Source organism: Homarus americanus, unplaced genomic scaffold (assembly GCF_018991925.1).
Source record: "Homarus americanus isolate GMGI-L3 unplaced genomic scaffold, GMGI_Hamer_2.0 scaffold50281, whole genome shotgun sequence".
In the NCBI taxonomy this organism is placed as follows: domain Eukaryota; kingdom Metazoa; phylum Arthropoda; class Malacostraca; order Decapoda; family Nephropidae; genus Homarus; species Homarus americanus.
The window spans coordinates 4,853,883-4,879,515 of NW_024742338.1; the positions used below are offsets into that span (position 1 = coordinate 4,853,883).

Here is a 25,633-nt window from a genome sequence, read left to right on the forward strand (position 1 = left end):
TTGAGTGGCTCAACAGATGGCGTTGTTCGACTCGCTGGCGCTCACATTTTTTTTATCGTTATAAAGGGGCTCTTCCCTGTCATTCCAATAGATAGTCTTTGGAGCCGAGTGGCTAACGAGCAGTAGCAAAGAGGATAAAAGTAGAATGGAAAAATATACAAGTTATGTAATGTTGTACAGAATTAATTAATATAAATGTGGCTAAAATTTTTCCCCTTCCCTCTCTACCTTGATGGTGTTCGGTTATTAAATGATATCATTTAGCACTTCTTACGCTGCGTTGCATATTATGATATATAACAAGAATAATTTTTATTCTTCAAATTTTTGTGTAGCTTTACTTTCATAATGTTGCAGAAGACCAAGTAAAATATTATATAAGTGAATTTAGACAAAGGAATCGGAGGCGTTGTTGTCCTAAGTCAGCTGACCTGTGGCTGCTAAGCTGTCTTGATCCTGCTGCACTGTGTTGTTACTACTCAAGTCAGTGCTCGAGGAAGTCATTGTGTAACCTGTTTATACAGATCGTATACTGTACTTCATGATATGGCTGAGGTATGTTTATTAAATATTGTTTATTGAGGTACAGACCCCAAGGCTGGCGAGTCCTGAGGCCAAGTATTTATTTTAGGACCGCCCACGACTGTCTGGACCAAATGATGTTTTCGGTATTAATTTACTTTAGGACATAGCGCGCACATTAGTTACAAACCACTGAAACATTTAGTTCTTATTCTGAGCATTTTGAACTCCTATATACTAGGCGAAAATGGATAATAACGACACAATTGAAATTAATTGATTTTACGCAGTTTTCAGTCCACGTCTGTGAGATGTTATCAGCGCATCACGCTTGCAAAATATTGACTGACGTTATCCACTCGTGACCAATGATGTATCGATATCACGCAAATTTTTTTCGACCAATCACATTTGATTTTTTTCAAAGGAACCAGCCTAGGTAATTTCATTGACCAGTCTCACAATGGCTGTGGTGGAGGTTGGTTGTCATATGTGCTCCTACGATTATTTTAAGTTTATTGCTGAGTTTTACGAGAAAGACAATTATTGTCCAATTATTACGTATCCCAGGTCCTTCCACTTCTAATTAAGGAATTGTACTTTTGGACATGGCGTGCCCCAAAGTTTTTAACTACTGAAACATTTAGGTTAGCTTAAGCTAGGCCTACCGGGGGTCCGCCCTCAGCTAGGGGTCAGGTTAGTTAGGTTAGGTTAGAAGATTCGTTTTTGATTTCTCCTCCACCCATAAACTCTGGTTTCCCAGGTTCTCCCCCTTTATTGTTTGAGGTGGGGGGGGGGGGGGCAAAAATGATCAATTTCTGCCCAAAATGAAGGTTAGATTCGTTTAAAATACACTGGAAAAACATATTAGTCAACCCCAAGGGACTCATGTCCTAAAGTAAAAATTTAATTGTTTTTCTTTTATATTTTGTGTAACCCGAGAGTCGCGTGGTCAGCCTCCACGAGAAATAACTGTTACATTATTTCTTACCTTACTCCGAGTCAGGGACCAGAATGCATCGTGGGTTCCTCTGTTCTCTAAAGTTTCCTTATTTTTAGAATGAAATAATACAATAAACTTCCAATAATCAAAGTCGCACCCAGCAACCCAGCACACAATGGCTCCATGTTGCAACATTAAAAATGTCCCGCATCCTAGCAACCACACCGAATATTGAACACTAATTCGTTGAATCAAATGTTGAGTTTTTTATTGGATTTGATTGACTACCGCCCCAAGGCACATGCGCGGGAGGTAAGTGAACGTACGAACACACAATTTGAGCAACAGCGTAGGGGCAACAGGTGCTCTGATTTTATTCTTTTTAAAATTCATTAACTTCCTTATTGTCAATTTGGGTTAATATTTATGACTAACCCACGGACGAGTTATTTTTGTTACTGTTTATTTTCTTACTTTATTTTTGTCAGGTGAGTTCTGATATGATAATCATTTCTTGTGCAAATTTTTTGTTTCATAGATAATTAAGCTCCTAGGTGCACACTAATTAGTCTTCCCGGCGGTAATGAGGCCACACTCTGGTGCTGTGGGCTTGTGGCAGTTTCATTTTCAGCATGACGTGTGAAGGTTGTCGCCGGTCTTACTTTTTTTTTTTTTAACGGAAATTAGTCCACCCAGGCACAGGTAACTGACCCACATCGGGGCCTGGGGGGCGAAAATGTAATAATAATAATAATAATAATAATAATAATAATAATAATAATAATAATAAAGAAATACAAAATGAAAAAAAATCAAAAGGGAGGAACACTATATACAGTATATGTTGTGTTGTCAATAGTAAGAGAAACAATTGAGACCCTGCAATTGTGTGTAAATGAGGCAGAAAGTCAGAGCAGCAACCTGGGACTTGGTCACAATTTTTGTGATGCCATGTGGCAGCAAGATTTCCCACAGACAACACATTATGCTTCCAATATCTTCCCAGGCGGTAATACCTCCCTGTTTGGTAGCTGCCTAATACCTACTACCTACATGGACATAATTTGCAAATTTTGGGATAAAGACAACGAAACCCTTCAATTGTTTAAAGACCACGGCATTGTTCCTTTAAATAGAGACTGTCCACACTGCGGGAATTCCTGTGCTTTCAAACCGGAAAGAAATTTGTTCATCACTTCCTCAGTGCTCGACGTTTCCCGCCATCACAATAAATCACTCCGCCGCCCGGGCTGCATAAGAGCCGATGCGCCTGCATCATCTCACGTCCAAAAAATGCCTAAAATTTCACCGTATCATAGTAAGCTCTTTCTGTTTAATATACCGGGGAAGTTAGGTAAGGTTAGGTAGGTTTGTTTGGTTTGGTTGGTTGGTTGGTTAAGTTTGTACTTCATTCCCACAAATGTTAAGTAATGTTTATTTTAAAGATATAAATTGTTAACACATTTGCACAAACTACAACTGTCCACTATAAAATAACAGTGAAGATCCGGCATTTTTATAATCGTTTTTGATCAATTTTGGCCGCGGGTTAGTCATAAATAATTACCCAAATTTGCGACGGAAGTGTAATATAAGAAAATTATCATAGAAAAAATAGTTCTATCGATTGAGTGTAGTAAATTTCCGGAATTCTGTGGTTGCTGTAACTACAATATTACCCGATATTTATGGAGAAATGATTTGCCCCCACTACCAATGATAATAAGTGCACAAAGTTGGGTAAAAACATGCAAACAACTGAACCAATCAAACGCAAGGAAACACCAAGCCCGTCTTTACTTTACCAAATCATACATTGTATAACCTGTGGTAGAGGCTGATCGGTAATTATTGATGACTAACCCGTGGCCGAAATTGATAGAAAATGATTTTAAAAATGACGGATTTTCACTGGTTTTTTTATAGTGGACACCGTTGTAGTTAGTGCAAATGTGTAAAAAAATGGTTATTTCTAAAATAAACATAACTTAACCTTTATGGGTTTGAAAAACAGACATAACCAAACAAACCTAACCTAACCTTACCTAAGTTCCTTACTGGGGGGTTCTGATCCTTGGACCCCCCGGTATATTAAACAGAAAGAACTTACTATGATATGGTGTAATTTGAGGCTTTTTCTTGACGTGAGTGTAATATGGGCTTGTGGTTTACCTCTGTATTGTTCGTATGTACTAATGTAAGTAAGGGACATACACAATAGACCAACCACATGACCAATGTAATAGTAATATTGTCTGATATGAACAAAAGCACTACATAGTTGTATATTACAGTGAAAAAATCATGTACCTCTACAATACTATCTAATGTTTTGTCTATAAATTGTAAACAAATAATGTAATTATAATAATAATAATAATAATCAGAAGAATGCTGGTTGTTGGACTTGAATGTGTGGAGACCAGATAAGTGGTAATGCAGTACAATACAGTACACCTATACGTAGTACTGTACTGTATTGTCCAGTATTGTATAATATTTTTTAACCATTGTTGTTTTTTAATAATTGTATGATCCATTTATTCTTTTCAGGAAATGAAGAAATATCTACATGATCTAATGAACAGGTAGGCTACTGAAATTTTTTATATACAGTCGGCCCTTAACATACGCGGGTTTATAATACACGGATTTGCAAATACGCGGATTGCCCCGCTGGAGGAATATTCTGTACATTGAAGTAATTGACGTACATTCAAATCGCGCGCCTTTCAACTTGTGCGCGGCACCGAACACTGGACACCGCCCGCTCCCGCAACCTCACACACACACACGCATAGCTCTCCCTCACTCAGTCAGTCTCACTGTAACCACGCTTGTGTTGACATCAGCATTGTAGTTGCAAAATATTACATTTCCGTGAATGTATTATATCAAGCACAGTATGAATAGAATATCACTAATATAAGAGTATTTTAACCGAAAACTACTAAAAAAATGAGTAACATATCTTGAACATCGGAAGGCTAGGTAAAGTCTTTTGTTTTCATGTAGTTTATCCTAATTTACATTGAAATGCATTATGTTTCAGCAAAACTACTATTTATTTCTGAGAATATGGAAATGTAATATTTTGCTGAAATGACGTACGTATTACAGTGGAAAGTGACGAAAGCAATCACTCGCTTTCTTTCGTTCAAAAGATGTTACCGTAATAGCTTTTCGAATGGTTTTCAGTTAAAAGACTGTTGTATTACAATAATATTCTATCCTAATTCACTTGTGATGCAACAGTTTTTTTTAACTGAAAACCATTCGAAAAGCGATTACGGTAACATCTTTTGAACGAAAGAAAGCGAAAGTCATTGTTTTCATCACTTTCCACTGTAATACGTACGTCATTTCAGCAAAAATATTACATTTCCGTGAATATAGTATATCAAGCACAGTATGAATATAATATCATTGTAATATAACCGTATTTTAACCGAAAACTATTAAAAAAACGAGTAACATCTCTTGAACATTGGAAGGTTAGGTAAAGTCTTTTGTTTTCGTCATGTATTTTATCCTATTTTACATTGAAATACATCACGTTTCAGCAAAACTACTATTTATTTCTGAGAATATATTCATTCAGGCACAGTTTAGGTAAAATATACATGTGCTGTAACAATTTTTTAATTGAAAACGATCGAAAAACACATACCCTCTAGCCCTGTTCAAGGAGAAGACTGGGAGGAGCTGTTTGGTGCTTAAGACGATGACAAGGAAAATGATTTTGATGGATTTTAATGAAAATATTCAGAAAGACCCTGGCACTCTCAAGGAAAGTGGCTGCTGAAGGCTTCCAGGACATGGCAGAGGACGAGATTAGGGAGCTAATTGAAGAGCACGACACTGAGCTGACTGAGGAGGATCTACAGGAGTTAGTAGACTCAGGCAAGGAAGAGGAAGCGAAAGGGAAAGAGGATGAGGAAGAGCACCAAGAAATAACGTTGGAGAAGTTGGGGGAGATGACCAGGAATATTGAGGCACTGAAAAACCTGGCCTATAGTATGGACCCCTCCATGGTGCGTGCCCTGAAATTCATGCGAGGGATGGATGACGTTTTCGCTCCATACAAAAACATCATGGAAGAAATGAAAGAAAGAGACGACAACTCCCCATCACCATGTTCTTTGATCACCGAAGGAGAGATTTAACACCATCAATCACTGGCGACAGTGAGGAAGCAGCTGAATCCACAGCCGCCCCCACTTCACCACCTGTTATGGAATTGAGTGACGATGACCCCCGCCCTGTCGCCGAGGAGAGGTACGGTACAGTAAAGTGAAATTCTTATCTCTTTTTTTTAATAACTTTTCTTGCCATGTTTATTGTTTGTAAAAATGCACAGCACAGTACAGTTCAGTACAAGTACTGTACATAGGAAGTGGAGGTGCAGTTATTCACAAAACATTTGTGTTTGTTGTCGGCAGTAGTGACGGTGCAGTGGGAGCGGAGGGAGCGAGTTGGGAGGAGTGGTGAGGTGACCTTGGACGCAGGAGCAGGGACGAGTGGAGATGCCAGCCAGTATATTTCGGGTGTATTAATTGTTTTTATAGCTATTTTTGCATTTTAATATTAAATACTGTACATTACGTTTCAACAAAACTACCATTTATTTCTGAGAACATAGAAATGTAATATTTTTGCTGAAATGATGTACGTATTACAGTGGAAAGTGGGATAAAATTGTGACGCAAGTAATGATTTTCGCTTTCTTTCGTTCAAAAGATGTTGCCGTAATTGCTTTTCGAATGGTTTTCATTTGTGGGATTATAAGGCTAATGATAGGATAGAATATTATTGTAATACAGTACGAGTACAGTACAACAGTTTTTTAACTGAAAACCATTCGAAAAGCGATTATGGTAAAATCTTTTGAACAACGAAAGAAAGCGAAAGTCATTGTTTTCATAATTTTATCCCACTTTCCACTGTACAGTACTCCCTCTTTATCGACGGGGGTTACGTTCTGTAAACGGCCGTCGATAAAGAAACCGTCGATACCGTGATGGTTACGTAATTTTTCTAACTATTATTAGCATATGTTGAATAAATGTACCTTTAAGCATTAATGCGTTTCCTTTACACATAACCTTAAATAATAGTGTATAAATAATAATATAATAAGTGGACAAAAATACTAGCAAACTTACGATTTCATTTATTGAAGTGAACATCGGTCCTTACAGTAAACAATACAGTGTACAGTATATACAAGTGTGATGATTGAGGCTTATTAAAAGCCTGACCAGTCAGATGAGTATGATTAGTCAAGGTCTGCATCTTCTTGAGGGGTGTGGGCAGGTACTGCGTCTTGTTGTTGTGAGGTGCCGGCAGCTTCTACGTCTTGTTGTTGTGAGGTGTCGGCAGCTTCTGCCTCCTGTTGCAGGATGCCGGCAGGTTCGGCGATGGCAGGCACTCGGCGACTGAAGAAGTTGGTGATGGTGGTCTGTGCTTTCTTGCTTCTCATTTCCCTCTGCAGTTCTATATATGGCAACATAACATTTTCAATAGCTCTCTTTGCTTTAAGGGACCTATCAAGGGAGGGATCAATGTCATAGAGACGAGCAGAGAGGGCCTTACTCATTCTTATTACTTCACCAAGATTATCTAAAGTTAAGTTCTTATTTTCATCATCACTCACTTCATCTTCTGTTTCATCCTGCAGCTCCACTAATTGTTCTAGTTCATCACTTGTAAATGGATCCCCAACATTTCCCAATAACTCTTCTTGCACCTCTGCCGCTGTTAAGTCAGAGAACCCTTCACCTCCAACTTCATTTGCCATAGTTATTATGTTGCGTAACTGAGGCTCGGCTGTTGGGAACCCTGTGAATGTTGGGACAATTTCAGGCCACAATTTTTTCCAACATGATCGGACACAGTTCTGCGACAGTTCATTGTGGCTTTCAGCGATGAAGTTTATGCACTGTGCAATATCAAATTTCTTCCACATTTCTCTGGGTGTCACATCAGCATCCTTATCAAGGCACTCACGAATCATGCTGAAAGTCTTCTCTGCATATTTAGCCTTAAACACGACAATGACTCCCTGGTCCATTGGCTGGATGATGGAGGTGGTGTTTTTTGGCAGGAAAACCACCTCAATGTTGGGGTGGGCAGTCTTGAGTTCTTCAGAGTGGCCAGGGCAATTATCTAGATATAATACCACTTTGAACTCCATGCCAAGTTCATCCAGATAATCTTTCACCTCTCTAGCAAAGCAGTTTTTCAGCCAATCCACGCACAAATCAGATGTCATCCACGCTTTCTTCTTGTTCCTGTAGAAAACTGGTAGCAAGTTCATGTTTTTATTTTTGAGAGCCCGAGGTCGTGCGGCAGTGTATAACAACATGGGCTTAATCATATGCCCTGCCGCATTCCCACATAGCATCACTGTCACTCGGTCCTTCGCAACTTTAAATCCAGGGGCACTTTTTTCCTCTTTAGAGATGTAGGTTTGGCGTGGCATCTTCTTCCACCATAGGCCTGTCTCATCAGCATTAAAAACTTGTTCCGGCCTATAACCCTTTTGTGCTATGTGGTTAGCAAACTCTGCAGGGTATGCTTCCCCTGCCACAGTGTCTGCTGATGCTGCTTCGCCAGTCACTTTTATATTATGCAGCCCATAACGATGTCTGAATTTCTCGAACCATCCTTTGCTAGCTGCAAATTTTTTCAAATTGTCACCATCACCCTGATTATCACCATCACCCTGATTATCACCATCACCCTGATCATCACCATCACCATCACCATGATCATCACCTTTAGAAAACTTATCATAAAGTTCCTTAGCTTTCTGCCTAATAAATTTCGAGTCAAGTGGTATGCGGCGGCGGTTTAGGTCCTCTATCCAAATGTTCAGTGCTTTTTCCATTTTAATGAGGGCATCATCACGCACATGGCTTGTCACTTTTGATGTCACTGGTGCACTTGAAGCTAAAGCGTGCTTCAGATCCTTTGCACGTCGTTTAATTCCACGCACACTGGATTCGTTGAGCCCAAAGTGGCGGCCAACAGCTGCATAGCTCATACCGCTGTCGAGTTTCAGCACTTCATTCTTCTCATTCAGCGTCAGCACTCGTCTTGCCCTCTTAGGTGTAGATCCAGAGGGAGCAGCAGGTCGTTTGGGAGGCATGGTGATATAAGTTGATGTGATGAACCACCAGCAAAAGTTGAAAATCAAAGACTGTTGCCCACGCGGCTTGGCTGATGTCTGTGTTCAGGGAAGGCGGGCCGCGGGTAGACGCTAGTCACGCCACTAGTGCCGCCTAGCGGCGAAAGTACAAACAAGGCCCGCAGAGTTCAAATAAAGCCAAAATATAAATCCGGGTAAATAATCCGTTGATAATCGAAACCGTCGATAAAAAATCCGTCGATAAAGAGGGAGTACTGTACAGTAATATGTACGTCATTTCAGCCAAAATATTACATTTCCATATTTATTTCTGAGAATATATTCATTCAGTCACAGTTAAGGTAAAATATACTTGTGATGTAATATTTTAATGAAAATACGGTATCGTAGTTTTCTTTTGTATCAAATTTAATTGACAAAGATTGATGTTTCAAATGTAATGAACAAAAATTTATGTACAGTATCTATAAATAAACTTTAACAAATGAATACTTTGTTTTACATCGTCCTGTGTATACCATACCATGCATTTGGCTACTTTGGGCTAGCTATGATGACGCAAGAGATCTGCCCTGGCGACTGTACCGACACTCACAGCTGGTGGTGCGTTGGTGCGTCGTTTCCATTGTTTACTGGTAAATATTTTTCAACCTAACGAAACTATTACCCTTTTAGAGGTCGACCCCCAATTTTTTGCAAAATAATTTGGTCTTAAAAACTCGAACTACACACAGGTATATACGGTAAATAAGGACATGGGGGGCCAGGGGTTTTTTTTTGGGGGGGGGGGGGCAGCACATATACGTGGATTTTTAACATCCACGGCTATCTCTGTTACGTAACCCCCGCGTATGTTAAGGGCCGACTGTATTTTGTATTGATGTGTTAACGTTATGTGGTCTCGCACTCAGGATGGGTTGGAGAAAGGAAACTCTTAATGGTGGTTTTCTTATATAAATATGTTACAGTAGAAGTCCAAAAATCCGGACTGCTTGGGGATTGTGTCGGTTCGGATTTTCCGGATTCTTAGGCAGTACTTTAAAAATTCAAATTTCAGGAGAAATGAAGAAGAGATGAACAGGTACATTTTGATAGTTTATTCATTAGCAAATATAGCATGCTTCATTTATCTAAATGAGCAGTTTTAAAGATAAAGCTGTGAATTCTAAAATTTTATTCTTGGCCTTTTTTATATCATAAATTGTAGACTTTCCAATGTCGTATGTTTCCATTAGAACAGTATTGCTCACACCACGTTCTAGTTTCTTAATTATTTCAAGTTTGTCACTCAATCTCAACGTGTTCTTCTTTCTCTTCACACAATGAAGTTTATCTACTTTAGGAGCCATTATTATGGGCTTGTATAGTACAGGTTGTACCTCTCTAGTCCGGCATTCTGTGGTCCGGAAACTCCTGTGGTCCGGAACGATTTTAGTTTGTCTAATAGGTAGATAGGCAGCTTCTTTTTTTTTTCTATTTTTTTTTACTTATCTGAATTATTATTATTATTACAGGAGTATTAAATTCTTGACCCTCAGGCCCCAATGTGGGTCAGTAACCTATGCCCGGGTGGGCTAATCCCCGTAAAAAACAACAACAACAACAACAAAGCCGCGGGAAATTGAGGTTTGTTTACATCCGGCAGTTCGGCTGCTCTCTCTCTCTCTCTGCTTGTCTATACAGAGTACAACATTTAACCCTTCAATATATACGAGCAGTAAATAAGTGCTGCTTTCATATTCTTATGTAGAGTAATGACGATATGTTTTCATGTGTGAGCACTTACATACGCGATCTCTCGTTTTTCTTTACCATTATCCTTAGCTACTTCTATTGTTCCATTTATTAACATTAAATAACATTACTGAAAACAACCATAATAATTTTACTACAGCTACAACCAAGGTCTTATTTTCTTCGGTTTTATATATAGAACCAATCAGTCACTGGTTTTGTAATCAACGAAAACAATGCTGTGTCATTTCCTCGTGTTTTAATATTCTACGTATTATTAATGAATTGTATTGCTCATTTTGCACATATAAACATTAATTCAATAAAAAAGACATTCAGTAATAAACAATAATGAATTTTTTGTACATAAGAGAAATGACACTGTTTACACGATTATGCACGTCGTCTGCACGTTGGCGGGCCGTTCAAACCCGTCGAAATTCAAGTTTCCGCCGTCAAAATTTTTATTTATTTTGTTTTGTGTGTTCCAATAAAATATGTTGAATTAAAAACTCGCGAAATTTGAGAAGCTCCTATACGACATTTAACCCTTCAATATGTCTTCAAAGAGACCATGATGCAGAGAAAGTGGTGCTAGTGCTTCTAAGCATAAGCGCAAGTCACTATCTATCCAGGAAAAAGGTGAATTTCCATGGCCCGGCACCGGTCAGGTCCCGAGGTTGCCGGGCTAGAGAGGTACAACCTGTACTCTGTAAATGGAAAGAGTAGGACTCAAAATTACATATGTTGTCACAGTTTGATTGCTCGTTTTAAAGTGGCGACCGCGTGGTCGCTTGTTGTCGCTGTGCAGCTGTGGCGCTCATGCATGCACACATACACACAAAAGCCAGCTAAAAAAAAAAAAAAAAAGTTTGAGTTTTAGAAAAGTCCGGACTCTCGGGTGGTCCGGATTTCTGGCATCCAGATTTTTGGACTTTTACTGTATATTTAAAACAGTATGGTGCTGGAAAGTTGCTGTATGGTAGAGGAGTTGCTGTGCAAGAGCTTCTTTAGAGGAGGTGTTGCATGTTGCTGGGCTCTAGGCAGAATCTCGACTTCACGGCGAGACTGGGAGCTTGTATAAACGTCCAGAAGACTTGGAACGGAAGTATGCGTCGCCGGTGTCGACCCTACCCCCCCTTTGTCTAGACGTCGCGCCCCCCCCCCTTAGTCTAGACTTGTCAAGAGAAACTTGGCGCGAGTCTTAGGCGGCTAGGCTTGTCAGAGGAAGTTCGTCGTGGCAGTTGTAGGGGAGAGTATCCACTACAGTGTATAATGTACAGTGGCCATATTCAAGAGTAAATCTACAACCTCCTTTCATGTGCAGTCATTCATTCCCCCTTACCACCATAATAAAAAATATCTATCTCTTTTGTCTCCGTCACTCCATCCAATTTAGGATCATCTCTCAGCTGTACAGTATATCAATCCGCACAGACCCTCACAACCAAATTTTGCTGTCTGTCTGATCATGCTTGTACATAACCGCCTCCTGTATGTCTGTCCTTCCTTTTATCCTGTACCTCCCTTAACTCATCCTCTTCTTATCCTGTACCTTCAGTAACCCATCCATCCCATTCTTAAGGTTTTATCTTCTTTCTCCCTCCATGCAGTTCTGTATTAAGCACTCTTTTTACTAGCCATTCATTTATATAGGGTACTCTCAAAATGTTCAAAATTATCACCTTAGCAAATTCTCACAGACCTCGTCATATATACTAGTTTTACTGCATCTTTTTATTTCTGTATGTTGTTGTATGAGTGCTCTTCATCTTGTTCTCCCACACAGGGATGGTCCAACTGGGGATGAGTCCCCCCCCCCCTCCCCCAATGATTGGTCTTGAGTTAGTTAAGTTGCCAGAAGTTGGTCACAATGATCCAAAAAATTCAGGGAGATAGTCAAGAAAGGACACACATACACACACATTATTATGTCTAAAGCACATGTAAGTTTGTATATTTTCAGCCACCGACTGCAACTCTATTAATAAACCGTTTATTATTATTTTTACACACACTCTCACACACGCACGCACGCTCTACTTTGCTGTCACTCGGAATCGAGTATGACGATCATCCAGCTATGATGCATTGATATTAGTTATTAAGGATGTCACCTCGGTTGGTGAGTTCTGAGGTGACTAAAGAGACCGATACGGGACTCGCAGTGTCGTTAACAGATGTTGCACATGTGGGGGAGCTACTTATAGTTTGGGAGGGGTGGCAGCAGCGTCTTTCCAGTGTTGGCGCTTGTTATGCAGTCGGGTTAACTTAAAAGTATTGACACCAACTTGTGTGGTGATCCTCCAAGCATTATGATGAGAGTAATCGTCCCCCAGGTGAGGGGTCGATTTGGCACTTTTCAGGTTTGTCTTAAGACTGTCCTTATAATGTTTCAGTTGCCTGTCAGCGTTACGTTTACTATTTGTCAGGTGACTGTAAAGTAACTGCTTTGGCAGTCTACTGTCGTCCATGCAGGTAACATGGCCAGTCCAACGTGGTTGTTCATGGATAATGGTAGCCTCGATGCTTCTGCATTTGGTGTCAGCAAGAATACTGGCATTTGTTCTCGTCTTCCCAGCGAACTCGGAGAAAGGAACGTAGACTACGCATGGCACGGGTTATGAGGACATCACGGCGATATCTTTCTTTGACAATGATGTAGTCAATGAGATGCCAGTGTTTGGATCGTGGGTGTTGCCATGAACCCTTGAACTTGTCGGCCTGCTTAAGTAAGGTATTGGCGATAGTGAGGGTGTGTGCAGCACACTTGCTGAGGAGGAGTAGGCCATTGGGATTACACTTGCCTAGTCCATTTCTCCCTATGGTTCCCTGCCAAATTTCAGCATCTCTGCCAACTCTGGCATTGAAGTCACCAAGGAACACAACCTTTTCTTCTCTGGGGATAGAGGTTAGCACTCTGTCAAGGTTGGCATAAAAGGCCTCCTTGATGTCATCCTCTGCATCCAGTGTTGGGGGTATGCACTGATGAAAAAGGCATGACGTGAGTGATTCAGTGGGACTCGTTGATCCCAATAGGCATTTCAGTTAGCCTGTGTAGGATGCATTGGCGGATGGCAAAGCCAACTCCATAAATGCAGTTTCTCTCCGCAGCAGGCTTACTCTTCCAGAAGAAGGTATAGCCAGACCCTCGTTCTGTGAGTTGACCCTCGTCTGGGAGCCGGGGCTCACTAATGGCTGCTATGTGGATGGTATACCTAGCCAGCTCTTTTGCCACAAGGGCGGTTCTTCTTTCAGGACGCTCATTTATACCAGTATCCAGTATGCAGCGACCATAAGAGGTTGTATAGTTTGATTTTGTTTGGACAGCACCACCTTCAGTATGTAAGAGTGAAAGGTCTTTTAGCAGGCTTAAGCTTTTGAAAACATTTCTGCGAAACAAAGCCTCGGGAAAACGGTTGCATAAACTTATGCTCATAGCTTGTGAAAATTACATAACTGATCAGTTAGATCTTCAAAAGAACACAAATTAGTGGAGCCTTTGTGTGTATTAACAGCTGATTCGCCAGGCAAGAAGATGACGGTAGCAATGCGTGTGATGGAGGTTGCAGGAGGGGGTTTTGAGAATTGCAATTAAATGCCAGGTAGCGACGTGTCCTCCTAATATTACGTATTTAGTAATTATTAGATGTTTTAATTGCCTGTACAGTATGTTGGCCTGGCGAGTTATTGCTAGGCATTAACATACCTAGGTATAAAGCTAGACGTTGCATTCTGGATTGAACAAAAATATATATATTTTTTTTAATTATTTCTTTCTATTTGAATAAAGATTTTACTTTATCCATCAAATTTTTATGCTAATGTTTAATATTAAACATTTAATACAGAATTTTTTTTAGTTCGCTTGTTTGTTTGTTTTTAATCCTCATTAGTTGGTCAAATTTGATAAACTGGGTGTCGAGTTGGTAACCCCCCCGTCACAATCACTTCGAGCCGTGCCTGCTCCCGCACATTCCTCTCGAGGCACTCTTGCTCATCATTTTTGTACAGTAGTTTCTTTACTTCTCTTCCGTATACTGTACAGTACAGAACTGTATACTACTCCATTCAATAATGCTAAACTTTGGCCTATACATACTGTACATTCCTATTATTGACGTAGATCTCTTTCCATACCTACATTTTCCAGTGCACCACATCATTTCCTTCATTTCATTACCCATTATTCCATTTTCTGATGAATTTACTCTTCGAAAACACTTTCATTTTTTCACTGTCGCCACTTAAGGAAACTTTTTAATTTTTCCTTTGTTTCCCCTGTACTGTATACTTATTTTTATCACATTTTCACATTCAGTATTAACTTTCTCATAGTATTATGCATTTATCAAAATTCATTAAGAAGTTTGCAAATTTTTATGTGAACCAACCATCAGGACAGTGTCATTTGTACCCCACATCCCTATAAACCAAACCTGCTCTCATCTCGCATCTCTCTTATGTTCACTGTCTTATTACTGTACCTCACCCATGAAAGTACTGTTATTGAGCTGCCTTGGCAACCTTTAACAGTAATTCTACTACCATGAGGAAGATATGGTACAGTACTGTAGTAATAACACATAATTACAGAACATCCATTATGTAGTCACAAAACAGTTTAGTTAACAGTTATGCACTTTTAATTACTTTATAGTTATAATTAAGTCCTTATATGCCACAACAAAAGTCTATGTTGTTTGATGATGTTATCACAAAAACTGAGCACTTATTACCCAGACTTAATTCATGAGATAGTGAATGTAGTGAGCTGAAACATGGATGGGAGAGTCACCCATGTAGAGCCACAGCCAAGCACTACTTCTGTCTCTTAAGAGTTAACTCCCAAAAGATGCACTTTTCAGAAATAGCACCTCTGAGACATTATAGTACAGGGCAGTTTTACTTTACTGTATTAGATTTCAATCTCTCTTAATACATTTTTGGAGTGCTGTGGTCGAGTGGATACAGCGCTCGCCTCCTGTTCCAGGGGTCGGTGGTGTGATCTCTGGGCACTCCTAGTTCACCCACTTGTAAATGGGTACCTAAGTTTATAACTTAGGAAAGTGAATGCCTCCATGTGTACCAAAGGTTTAGTTTACACAGTGCTGTATCCACACTGTCTCAAACAGGCAGTCATGCCTTTGGGACCCACTATAATTTTTTTATTTTTTTTTTCATTTTAAACAGCAAATCTTTATTCTTGTGCAAATAAAATTTCATTTTTTTTACCATGTGCAGTGATAGTTCGACTGTAAATGTCTACATATTAAAACGCCATACTTTACTTTACATTGAACATTGAATAATGATCAAACATTTGATGTTGATGCAGGTAATGTGAGGCTGAACTTGAGGCATTGAATTTCTTTATTTTCAGTACTGAAGATGTTCTGGGTATCATCATAACAGATCGTGATGGTGTACCAATACTCAAAGGTTTGTATAGTATACTATTGTTTATGAATTAGTGAAGAAATCACAAGGATGAGTCCTCTATACTGCCTGAACAACATACAGTACACCTGGCATTGCAGCGTAAGATGTACTGTACAGTATATTTGTAAATACTGAACACTATACCCTTGTTAATTTGAATCATTATACATGTAATTCGGATTTTGGCTTAATTCATATGTTTTTCAAAAATATATTACGGTAACAATTATAATTTGCAATGAATCTGAAATAACCGAGCAGTTCTGAAAAGTTGCATGGCAACGTGCTTGAAAATTCAAGACCATTGCTTCACATCAACTCTGACCACCTGGCTCCTTGGGCAGACTTTAAATTTCAGGCTCATGATTCAACTGTGCTCTCACTGCTCCCCAATCAGGCTTGGGTCATGCTGCTATCATGTAAGAGTGGGTCACTAGCACAGGTGCAAGGTTATGCGGCACTGCCACCTCCTCAATTGAGATGCTTAGCGCTTTAAAGCAGGCTTTTTTTTAGTAGTTAGTAGGTACTACCGCCTGGGAAGATATTGGAAGCATAATGTTTGTTGTCTAATGGTAGACCTTGCTGCCATATGGCATCACGAAAATTGTGACCAAGTCCCAGGATGCTGATCTGTCCTTCTGCTTCATTTACACACAATTGCAGGGTCTCAATAGTTTCTCTTACTGTTGACAACACAACATATATAACCATTCTCACTCCTGATCTCTTCTATTCTTTCTTATCCTTTATTCTCCTATGATATCAGTTGACAATACAGGCATCCCCCGCATTACGGAAGGGTAGCTTCCCTGGAAAAATGATCGTATCTCGAAATTCCGTAACGCGAAACCTATTTTCCCATTGACTTCCATTATAAAACTGGAGATGCGTTCCTAAGGAATTTTTTTCGACACAAAAAATAGTAATTCAAGCACTTTTATGAATGAAAATAAACATACAATACAGTACATTAAATATTTTATGATATACAGTTAACCCTCACTTTACGCGGTTAATGTAACCCGCAGGGTCCCGCGTAAAGTGAGAAACGCGTAAAGTGAATAACATAACATATGGGATTAATTGAAATAGAGTCCGGGCCGACCCCCAAACTCCACTTTTTGACGACACACAACTATGTTGTAGTAAAAATTTTATCTTAACTTTATGATGGTATGAAAAAACAAGTAATATAGAAGAGGTTAGGTTAGGAAAAATAAAGGTTAGGTTAGAAAAACTAAAAGTTAGGTGGAACACTTACGTTTGTAGAAGAGATGGGTCGGCATACGGGGATGGAGGCTGGTTCCGAGGCAGAGGGCAGATTACTGGCCCTCAGGTGAATCACCATTACTAGGTGAATCACCATCACTGTCACTTACAGTTGTCAGGGCTTCCCTGACAAATCCCTCAAAGTCATCTTCACTGTCACTATCACTGGCTTGGGCTGGCTGTGGTGGGTTGCGGGCGAAGAACTCGGTTATGCTTTTTTGACGGCTGGTGTTTATGTTGTCTTGATACACCGTGAAGTACGGCTCCATAGCCTGCACCAGCCGGGTATGGAAGACTTCATAGCGGTCATCGTCATTGCCGCGGGAAAGGAAGGACTTCATTTTCTCTGCACACTCCATGGCACCCTTAATATCACTATGAGTTAAACTGTGTTCTTCGGAGAATGACGCACCTTTTTCCTCCTCTTCACTGACGTGATCTTCCAACATCTCGTCGGCAGTCACTTCAGGATCTCTGATCACCTCCAGGATGTCGTCGTTGGTGGTGTCGGAGAAGCCTGGAACTGTAACAGTCTGCGCAGCTTCTCTGGCAAGGTCCACTGCTACTGCAACATTCTGAACCTTCACCAGTCACAGATTGACTCCTCCTCTCACCTGGTATTCCATGCAACACATGTCTCCATGCGTGACGAATTGTAGCAACAGACAGCTGATCCCATGACTCCACCAAGAAGTCCACAGCTTTCTTGATGTTAAATACTCTCCAGAATTGTTTGAACAGTATTTTTTGCTGTGCCAACTGTTGATCCTCATCTTCTTCGCTCTTGCTATCTGTGGTGGTGTCACTCAGGTTACGCAACTCTTCCCTGGTGTTGGTGTAGTCGTTCAGGAGTTTGAATTTTTTTGTTGAGAATGCAGCTTTAAACATTACAGATTAACTCTTGGTCCATGGGCTGTAATGTAGACGTAGTGTTGGGAGGAAGGAAGACCACTTTTACGTTGGGGTGACGATCTAACAGTAGGGGCGAGTGTCCTGGTGCGTTGTCCAGCAGCAACAAAATATTGAATGGCACATTCTGTCGCTCACAGAATTTCTTTACATCGGGAACAAAACAGTCATCAAACCAGGAGAGGGACAGTGTAGAGAACATCCACGCCTTACGTGCGGTCAGCCAGTGGACATTTAGCTTGGTCATGTCCATGGTTTTGTAGGCGTGCAGCTTGCGTGCTGTGTGGATCACCGATAACTTGAGCTTACAGGTACCGGAGGCATTGGTAGTAAACAGGACGGTGATGCGTTCTTTCTGCATCTTCTGGCCCCGAATCCTGCTGGCATTCTTTACAACGAAGGACTTGGAAGGTAGCTTTTTCCAGAAAAGACCAGATTCGTCCATATTAAACACCTGGTCATCACTGTACTGTCCTTCCTCCATAATCTCACATAAAAACGGAGGAAATTCCCTAGCCGCAGCACGGTCAGCACTCGCTTCTTCACCACCAATGTTTATATTGGTGATCTTGTTCCGGATCTTAAACCTCTGTAACCACCCAGAGGAAGCATTAAAGGGTTTGGGCTCTGTAATTCCCATCTTTCGTGCCACTGCCATGTACAGTTCACGTGCGTAGTCCTTAACAGAGCGCGTGTCGACCGCCATGTTCCGTCGCGCCTGACGCACCAAGTACCTCACAAGTAATTTTTCTGTCTTGAGAAGCACCTGGTTGTGAAAATACTTGATCATAGAAGCACCTGTAGACTTTGTGATCTTCATGTGCTCCTTTATCTTGGCTGCATCCTTCTTTATTGTTCGAATCGTAGATTCATTCACACCATGCTGGAGCGCCAAATCAACCTGCCTTGTTCCTTTCTCCAACTCTTGGATGATGGTATACTTCACCTCGTAGCTTAAGGAACGTCGTGTCTTCTTTGGCTTAGTGCCGCTGGGTCCAGGTAAGGAAAGGTTTCTCTCTGGGGGTGGTGGTCCGGCGGAAGCCATTTTACTGAACAATGGATGCACGATTACACGGTGTGGCCTTGAGGGATGAAACTGCCGCGGCTAGGTCAAGCGTCGTCTTTCCTCCCTCCCTCCCTCCCCCGGGTGGACACGTCATAATACTTTAAGCCAATTACAGCTAGCAGCAGAGGGGGGTAGGGATGCATGGCCAATCACAGTCCGATACGTCATATGACGCCAGTGATAACGCAACAAAGACACACACTGCGCAACCTTACCGCGTGGCTTGCCCAAGCGGAGGGAGGAGGAGGGAGAGGCGAGGAGCACAGGCAGGCAGGCGGGCGGGTGGCGCGAATCTAAAAATAGCGTCGCGCCGGACACACTCCGCGTAATGGGGTTCACGTACCGCGTAATGTGAGCACGTTAGGTTCTGGCAAGGCACCGCGTAAACGTGGAAACGCGGGACCGCGTAAAGTGAGGGTTAACTGTACTGTACCTTCTTCAAACATCAAGTTTAATATCCAATGTAATGCCTTTGCCGCTTCTTTTTGCACTACTGCGGTCACTTCCACTAGATGGCCTCTTTCCAGACATCTTGAATAAGGGTAATGCACTGTACTGTACTTAATGTATGTTTGTAAAAGTTAAATCTAACTGCTGGGGCGAGAAACATGCGCGCACACTGGATGTAAACAATGGACTGACTCCATGTGGCGACGCCAAGTTTGGTGGTAGCAAACACCAAAAAATCCGCACCAAACAAATTATAATTTACTTTTTTTTTTTTAAATTTTATATCGTCATTTTTTTTAATTGTTAAAATTTACCCCGATTTCCGTAAGGGTGGATTTACGGGCTGTATCGCAGCAGCAGCAGCAGCCTTTGGGCTGCAGAACTTTTTTTAATAAACCGTTAATTATTATTATTATTATTATTGTTGGTCATAATTTACAAATTCCATAAGAGCGAAATTCCGCAACCCGGAGTTCCGTAACGCGGGGGATGCCTGTAATATTAAAGTGGGGCCTTCTGAGATGGGTCCCACTGGTCAGGAAGGTTGTGGACCCCAGGACCAACCTGATCGTCATCAAATTACTGGGGCCTCAACTGACGTTACTGCGGTTGCTGAAGGATTGGCTTTTTCACACTTGATTTTTCCAACTACAGTACAACCATTCTAAGGGAGGTGTATGCGCCTACTGCAACACACGTACACCTTTAGCTCGACTCGTAGATCTTGAATTTTCTCTTTATGATGTCATCTGGCTCAAAATATCTGTACCAACTGTGACTATTTTCCTTTGTTTCCTATACTGTTCTCCCAACTCTACCAACTATATAGAACTCTGACTATCTCACTTATTGCCATGAATCATTGCTATCCACACACCCCAACACCGAGATCCTCTACTTAGGGGATTTCAATGTACATCACAAAGAGTGGCTTGGCTCTGCAAGGGATGACCCAGGTGGAGCTTAGGCACTCTCTTTTTTCCTACTTAATGATCTGGAACAACTAATCAAACACCCTACACAGGTTCCTGATCGATATGATCAACTTACTAACATTCTTGATCTTTGTTTTACCTCTAACCCCTCACACTATTCATATTCAATTTTTGCCCTCTCTTAGGGTCTTCTGATCACAATCTTATTTCTATTAAGTTAAACTGGGCATGACCACCTCCCCCACCCCCCTCTAAACGCCAACTATGGCACTATTGGGGGGGGGGGCAAACCTGCAATCCTTGCGAGAATTCTTCTCTGGCTTTATCTTGGGATGAATGTTGCTTTCCCACTTGGGAAGCCACGGTATGTACTGACAGCATTGCTGGGGTTATACAGGGTGGTATGAGTGCATTTATCCCATCTTCTACCAAAATTTTCACTTTACAATCATGGTTTGATTGCTCCTGCTGTCTTGCACTCAGGGAAAGAGATAGGGAGTATCAAGTTATGAAACTATCTCCCTCTCCTCTTTCATTACTTCTAGGAATCGTTATAAGGCTATTCCTTGTAGGGACAAGCTGAATTTCATAAAAAGAAAGATCGATGAACTTAATATCTCTTCTTCTAGTAAATCCTTCTGGTCCTTTACCAAAAACATCTGTAATAATTTCTGCTCTCCCTCTTTTCCTCCTCTCTTCCGACCTGATAACTCTATAGCCAACTTTCCCCCTGATAAAGCCAATCTATTTGGCACCTTATTCTCCTCTAACTCCACCTTAGACAATTCCAACTCTATCCCTGCTCCTCTTACTGAACCTATACACCTTCCTATAAGCTTCACTTGTAGGGTTGCTGGTGCATTATCCAGGTTGGATGTGAGTAAGGCGCATGGACCGGACGGAATACCCCCTCGTGTTCTGAGGGAGTGTGCCGAAATTCTAGCCCCTGTGCTTGCTCGCCTCTTTTGCCTTTGCCTCAAAACCCAAACTTTTTCTTAGAAGCATGCCTTGGTTCAGCCTATCTCGAAGAAGGGTGACCATTCCAATCCCTCTAACTATTGCCCCATTGCCATAACTTCATCCCTCTCTAAGATTTTAGAAACTATCTTAAACTCATTTTCTCTGTCACCTTGAACGCCATTCTCTTTTGTTGGATCACCAGTATGGCTTTCGTCAGGCGAGGTCTACTGGTCATCTGCTCTCCTACTGCACCCATCTTTGGTCATCCTCGCTTAGGGATTATGGGGAAACTTTTGTCGTGGCCCTCGACATCTCCAAAGCATTTGACAGGGTATGGCACAAGTCTTTGCTTTTTAAACTTCCCTCTTATGGTTTCTCTCCCCTACTTTGTTCTCTAATTTCTAGTTTCCTTGAGAACCGATCCCTGGCAGTTGTTGTCGAGGGATTGACCTCTCGCTCTTTCTCTACCAATAGTGGTGTCCCACAGGGTTCTGTTCTTTCACATACTCTCTTCCTTCTTTTTATCAATGATTTACATCACACTACGACCAATTCTATCCATTCTTATGCTGATGATTCTACTCTTCTTCACATTATTTCCTTCCCCTAATTTTCAAACTAGATCTGTTTCTAGAGCTGATATCATTTCATCTATCAATGCAGATCTTTGTAGCATCTCTGAATGGGGAGGTAGAAACTTGGTGAAATTCAATAGCAATAAAACTCAGTATTTACCAGTTACACTTTCCAAATTAGATGATCTGCCACCAATCACAATTTAGGACGCTGTCATTCTGCCAAATTCTAAAATAGATATGCTAGGCCTCACCTTTTCCTCTAATATGTCAAAGAAGTCACACATCCACAACATTGCTAAAGGCAAGAAAAGGAAAGAATAATCAAACATAAAAATTCTGAAATTGTCGAATAATGTCAAAATATTCCAAACTCAGTTAAATTGGATTTGTCTTTAACTCAGGTGACCCAGATCCCCTTTTTGTCAAATTAATGAGGGTATAGATTTGGTATTTTGTAAAAGAAGAGTTTACTATAGTAAGTCCTTGCTGAACGTCGTGGTTCCATTCCTGAAAACCACGACGTTAACGGAAGAAATTTTCTCTATAAGAAATAAATAAAATACTGGTGTTACGTTCCCCGGCCTCCCTTTGCCCCATAAAATACATTACATATACATAAATTCAATGGAATTTTTATAGAAAATAGTATATATATTATACATCCAAAAAGATAAATAAACTAAATCATTTTGTATTGTACTCGCTGATGGGCAAAGGTGGAGCGAGTGTGTGGTGGGTAGTGGAGCGGAGGAGGGTGGTGGGGAGTCACTGAGACCCGGCGGGTGGCTCCTCCTCCTGCTCTGATTGGGTGAGAGGGTGATGCCCTGTACAAAATAGTCTGTGACGACATTATACCGAATCGGTGGGAAGTTGTCCGAATCATGGGTATTTAAAGAGTAGCGACGTTATAATGAAACAACATTGTTGGGGGCAACATTAAACGGACTTACTGTATTACAATCATACCAGTAATACAAAACTATCTAGGTCAAGTGCATCAATGTAATAATTGTATAAACCTGTCAAAGTGAAGTACTAAAAATAATTTTTATCCTGTTTAGTTGCAGGTGAAGAAGCCCCAGAACTTGCTATGCGACCAAACTTTATCTCAACTTTTAGTATGGCTACAGACCAGGCTGGTAAGCTGGGCATGGGCAAGAACCACAAGATGGTGTGTGTATATGGAAACTATCAGGTACTGTATTTTCATTATACACAGTACTGTACTATCACTTACCTTGGTTTATAGAATTTTATGTGGAGATGGAAGTATCGGAGTCTAAATGTATTGAGTAGATATCTTCAGTAACTCCATTAAAAACAGACATTCAGTAATAGTTAGTTGAATGCTCAGGAAGTGTACCTGTTAAAGAGAGTAGTACAGTACAGTATAGCACTTGATATGAAGATACATTCCTAACTGTGAGTGATACATGATGGCTTAATTTGGCTATTGCTATACATAGACACTTGACTAAAGAGATAAAACCAAGAGTTCTACTGTACTGTGTATGCAAACCCACAATACACAGCTATGAGGGTGGTACGTTGTGGTAAGGGCATATTGCAATTACAGTATGTATCATTTTGGATATTATGATTTCTGTACCTCTTTGTATTATAGTGTAGGGAACAACATATGATTTACATTTAACTGTATTGATGTTTACGCAGCCAAGTCTCTAGAGTTCAAATAGTTGAGATGGGCTTCAGAATTAACTTTGAACTGTGCAAGACTTTTCTAGTTTGTATATATACACAGTACTGTATAGTGTTTAATGATGGCAGTAATAATTTATTTGTATCTGTAGTAACAGTTTTCTTTTCTTCCTCTTTAAATACAGGTAGTACATTTTAACAAGCTCCCAATGGTGGTGACAGTAATAGCCACTAATACAGCAAACACTGGATTGCTCATGGATATGGACAAGGAGATCTCGGCCTTGGTGTCACAGCTAACGCATGTAGTTGATATTTAGTATTCACCAAGTCTTATTTTCTGTGTGAGATGTAAGCTTCCTTCTAAGTGTGTGTGTTCTATCTTGAGCAATTATGCTCTGTTAACTACATTACAGTACTCTAGTTGTTTTAAGTACTGTACTGTATTTTACTTTCTAGTTTTACAATAAGATTTGTTTCTTATCAAGTTTAATAAAGGAGATAATTACCAAATGTAAGAATTTTATATTACCTTTGTTGGTTATGAACGACAGTGCAGTGCTGTACAAAACGTATGTTTGTCACTTATCTACTTTACAAAACAATATTTTATGAAAAATTTAAACATACTAAATGTGAAATATAGGAATTCTGTATTGAAAAACTTCTTTCATTTGATTTTACACATACAGTGACCCCTCGTTTAACGAACACCTCGGTTAACGGTGGAAACGAGTCCGAACTGCCTTCCATAAGGATCTTCAAGCAAGTTAACGGTGAAATTCGAAGAACGTGACACTTTTAAACCGACCTCAACATGTTTTCGCTTGCACTGTGTTAGCAACCAGCTTTAGTATCAGTCCGCCAATACATTAATCGAATTCTAGGGCTTAAATTCCTTACTACCGGTAAAAATATCAAGAAGTTTATACTATTCAATAAGACAAAAGTTTAATATTCAATTTTTAGTCATTTTAACAATTATTGAAAGTAATTGAAGGTAAAGTGACTAGTTTAATGCGCGGCATCCAGCCTCTTGCTTTATAGAACACAGGATAGGAAACCGAAACATTGTGACACGATCCAAATGTCTGCATGAGTACAGTAGTGCTACCAGAGGTGTCCTGAGTATTTTGTTGGCGACTGTACATGTATAAAGAATTTTAGTCTTAAGATGACACTGAACACTGAAATGTTGTGCCTGAGTATTTCCTGTACAATATTAATATCCATCCCAGACAACGGTTGTGTTCAAGTAAAGATATAGAATGTCTGATGGTTATAAAGAAAGTAAACAGCATTTCCAGGGTCAAGATTGTGCCATGGGTCTACTGTTGTATCTTTGTAGAGTCTAAGTTATAATCTGACTGGGATAGCATGTTAGACAATTTGCTGTAGTTTTCTTCATTATCATAACCAGAATGAGTTAGGATTTTACTGGAATGTGTAAAATTGTATCATGTTATGTCAAAGATAGTTTGGCATTGTAAGGTTGAATTTTGTTCATTGGGCAGATGTAAAGTTAAGTTTTAGGTAAAGTACCAGTAAGCTTAAATCTAATGTCTTAGGTAGAGTATCCTTTGATAAGACCAAGTCATTTAAAACTCCTCTGCCAAGTAATTGATGATATGAGGAAGCCTTGAACTTAGTAAAAAATACATATTTTTTAACTCGTATGCAGTGGTCCCTCGGTTAACAACAGTTCGATTAACGAAATTTCGGTTAACGAATTACCTCCCATAAGGATCTTCAATTCGGTTAACAGAACAAAACTTTGATTAACGAAATCCTTACGAAAAACACGTTTTGTTGTGAGCATCAGCTGACGGGCGAGTCTGCCAATTCAGTAATCTGTTCTATGTTTGCATTTGTTTCCAGTGGAGTAAATATCAAGAAAGTTGTGCTCTTTAATATTTTTGCATTTTTTATATTAAATTATTAGTAATTTTAAGATTTAGTTAACATATTGATATTATAGGCAGTACAGGGAACTAATTTTTGTGCACCCATCAG

The 25,633-nt window shown here is 40.2% G+C and overlaps 1 protein-coding gene across 2 annotated transcripts; it reads left to right on the top strand.

Annotated features, from left to right (window-relative positions):
* The first annotated feature begins 398 nt into the window (after nucleotides 1-398).
* On the top strand, nucleotides 399-24,133 carry LOC121876813 (ragulator complex protein LAMTOR3-like). Of its 2 annotated transcripts, XM_042382241.1 has the most exons (5): nucleotides 401-555; nucleotides 4,019-4,053; nucleotides 15,736-15,794; nucleotides 23,023-23,156; nucleotides 23,806-24,133. In XM_042382241.1, the coding sequence occupies exons 1-5, from the start codon at nucleotides 547-549 to the stop codon at nucleotides 23,938-23,940; spliced, it is 372 nt and encodes a 123-aa protein (XP_042238175.1). In that variant the 5' UTR covers nucleotides 401-546; the 3' UTR covers nucleotides 23,941-24,133. The 2 variants fall into 2 exon arrangements, with proteins under 2 accessions (XP_042238177.1, XP_042238175.1); XM_042382243.1 differs by lacking the exon at nucleotides 4,019-4,053 and having other exon boundaries at nucleotides 399-555.
* The last annotated feature ends 1,500 nt before the right edge of the window (nucleotides 24,134-25,633 follow it).